This window comes from Cottoperca gobio, unplaced genomic scaffold (genome assembly GCF_900634415.1).
Source record: "Cottoperca gobio unplaced genomic scaffold, fCotGob3.1 fCotGob3_105arrow_ctg1, whole genome shotgun sequence".
In the NCBI taxonomy this organism is placed as follows: Eukaryota; Metazoa; Chordata; class Actinopteri; order Perciformes; family Bovichtidae; genus Cottoperca; species Cottoperca gobio.
In genome coordinates, this window is record NW_021166784.1 from 25,001 (window position 1) to 27,500 (window position 2,500).

Below are 2,500 nucleotides of genomic sequence, written 5' to 3' on the forward strand. Positions count from 1 at the left end.
GTTTTTAAGATCAAACATGTTTTATTTTTCAGGTTGAGATAATAACTGTAACACTGCAGTCAGGTCCGATCTGAACACACAGGTGTGTGTGACGTGGGAAACACCTTTGAACACTTTATTTATCCCTGATGGCAGAATTAAAAAGATAAAGAACAGCGATCGTCTCCTGGAGTGGATCCGCAGGGGGAGGAAGTCATCAGAGAGCAGTCTTAGTACTTTAACCCAATCAGGTACTTCACGATGGGGTGTACCATGTTAGTTAGCTGACCCCCGCTGGCTTCTTTTGTGCCCTGAGCAATGATTACACCTGTGAAGAGAGACAGACAGGTGGGTGAGACAGGGCAGTCAAACGAAGGTAGAACACACTTATCGTCTCCTTGCTGCACTTACACTGTAAGGCCTTGCCGACACAGATGTTGTAACTTTCACCAGTTTCTGATTTGGACTTCAGCTGCAGGCAGCCAACTTCAGGAACATCGTACTCGTCTTTGATCATCATGCACTTCATCCCCGCGACATGAGGACCGCACTGGTGGAAACAACACGTGTCACCAATCAGCTTCTTAATTTCCTCTGGCTGCAAGAGAGAGAGAGACGGGTTAGTCCTGAAGCTGCTTCCTCTCTGTATATATATATATGTAGTGAGTTCAACACCAGAAGGTTGTGAGTTCAACACCAGAAGGTTGTGCGTTCAACACCAGAAGGTTGTGAGTTCAATACCGGAAGGTGAGTTCAACACCAGATGGTTGTGAGTTCAACACCAGAAGGTTGTGCGTTCAACACCAGAAGGTTGTGCGTTCAACACCAGAAGGTGAGTTCAACACCAGATGGTTGTGAGTTCAACACCAGATGGTTGTGAGTTCAACACCAGATGGTTGTGAGTTCAACACCAGAAGGTGAGTTCAACACCAGATGGTTGTGAGTTCAACACCAGATGGTTGTGAGTTCAATACCGGAAGGTTAGTTCAACACCAGATGGTTGTGAGTTCAACACCAGAAGGTTGTGCGTTCAACACCAGAAGGTTGTGAGTTCAACACCAGATGGTTGTGAGTTCAACACCAGATGGTTGTGCGTTCAACACCAGAAGGTTGTGAGTTCAACACCAGAAGGTTGTGAGTTCAACACCAGAAGGTGAGTTCAACACCAGATGGTTGTGAGTTCAACACCAGATGGTTGTGAGTTCAACACCAGAAGGTTGTGAGTTCAACACCAGATGGTTGTGAGTTCAACACCAGAAGGTGAGTTCAACACCAGATGGTTGTGAGTTCAACACCAGATGGTTGTGAGTTCAATACCGGAAGGTGAGTTCAACACCAGAAGGTTGTGAGTTCAACACCACATGGTTGTGAGTTCAACACCAGAAGGTTGTGAGTTCAACACCAGATGGTCGTGAGTTCAACACCAGTTGGGCGTGAGTTCAACACCAGTTGGTCGTGAGTTCAACACCAGATGGTCGTGAGTTCAACACCAGAAGGTTGTGAGTTCAACACCAGATGGTCGTGAGTTCAACACCAGTTGGTCGTGAGTTCAACACCAGGGCTGCACCATTGAGCCCCTGAGCAACTGAACCTGAGCTGCTCTGGATAAGAGCGACTGCTGAATGAACTGTAATGTAAAAACAAGTTTCATTGAGTTACATTAAGATGCGTTCAGGCTCTACTCAGTAAGAACTAGTACTGGTTGAAGGTCATTTATAATGTGTTCAATGTAATCTCGGAAAATTTCGCTTTTAGTGAAAAACCTTTTAACAGTTTAACTTCCAAACACAAAACACACACAAACACTTTATCTTTTGTCGTGAGACATTTTTCAATTTGAATAAATAATACTATATTATCATTCTGTTAGTCACACACACACACACACACACACACACACACACACACACACACACACACACACACACACACACACACACATATTGTACATTATAGCAGCAACATTACGACACTTTCTGTGTTTATATCTGTAGAATATGTCACAGACGTGTAACAAAAGTAATGTTTTTATTTTTTAACTCATTTGAGCTTCAAAATAAAAGCCCTTTTTCTGTGGTTAGAATCACAAATGGCTTTTATTCTGAAATATTTGCAGAAGAGTACCGAACTGCTTTATTGGATTATCATTATTTACAAACCATCCTCGTGACTTCATGTCATTGTGAATGAGGACTTTTTAAACACCAGTGTGTATTTATTTAGCAGCCAGTTGCAGCTTTAATAGATGAAACAGAATAAATAGGTCAAATATTTGCAATGCGTCCTAATTTAAAGATTCATACACTAAAACAATAATTGACATTCATAACATTAATAATAATGTTTTTAAAGAAATGCATTTTGCTGTGATGCTTATTGTTCAGTCGGTAGTTTGTTAAATTTAGAGACGCAGACAGAAACCACATGAAGCTGAGAATACTTGTGTACTTTTACTTCATTTTGAATTATAAAGTAGTTAAACTGTTGTATTTATACTTGTTGTGAATACTTCTTCCACCTG

At 41.6% G+C, this 2,500-nt stretch overlaps 1 protein-coding gene across 2 annotated transcripts in view; it reads right to left on the bottom strand.

The window, feature by feature from the left end:
• Positions 1-2,500, bottom strand: part of LOC115004494 (profilin-3-like) — a 4,073-nt gene that overhangs the window by 1 nt on the left and 1,572 nt on the right. For both annotated transcript variants that reach the window (XM_029426137.1, XM_029426138.1), the window contains exons 3-4: positions 391-577; positions 1-307 (exon numbers count right to left, since the gene is read on the bottom strand). The exon at positions 1-307 is cut by the window's left edge and continues 1 nt beyond it. In XM_029426137.1, the coding sequence (XP_029281997.1) occupies positions 210-307; positions 391-577 (285 nt within the window). In that variant the 3' untranslated portion in view covers positions 1-209. The remainder of the gene's footprint in view (positions 308-390; positions 578-2,500) is intronic.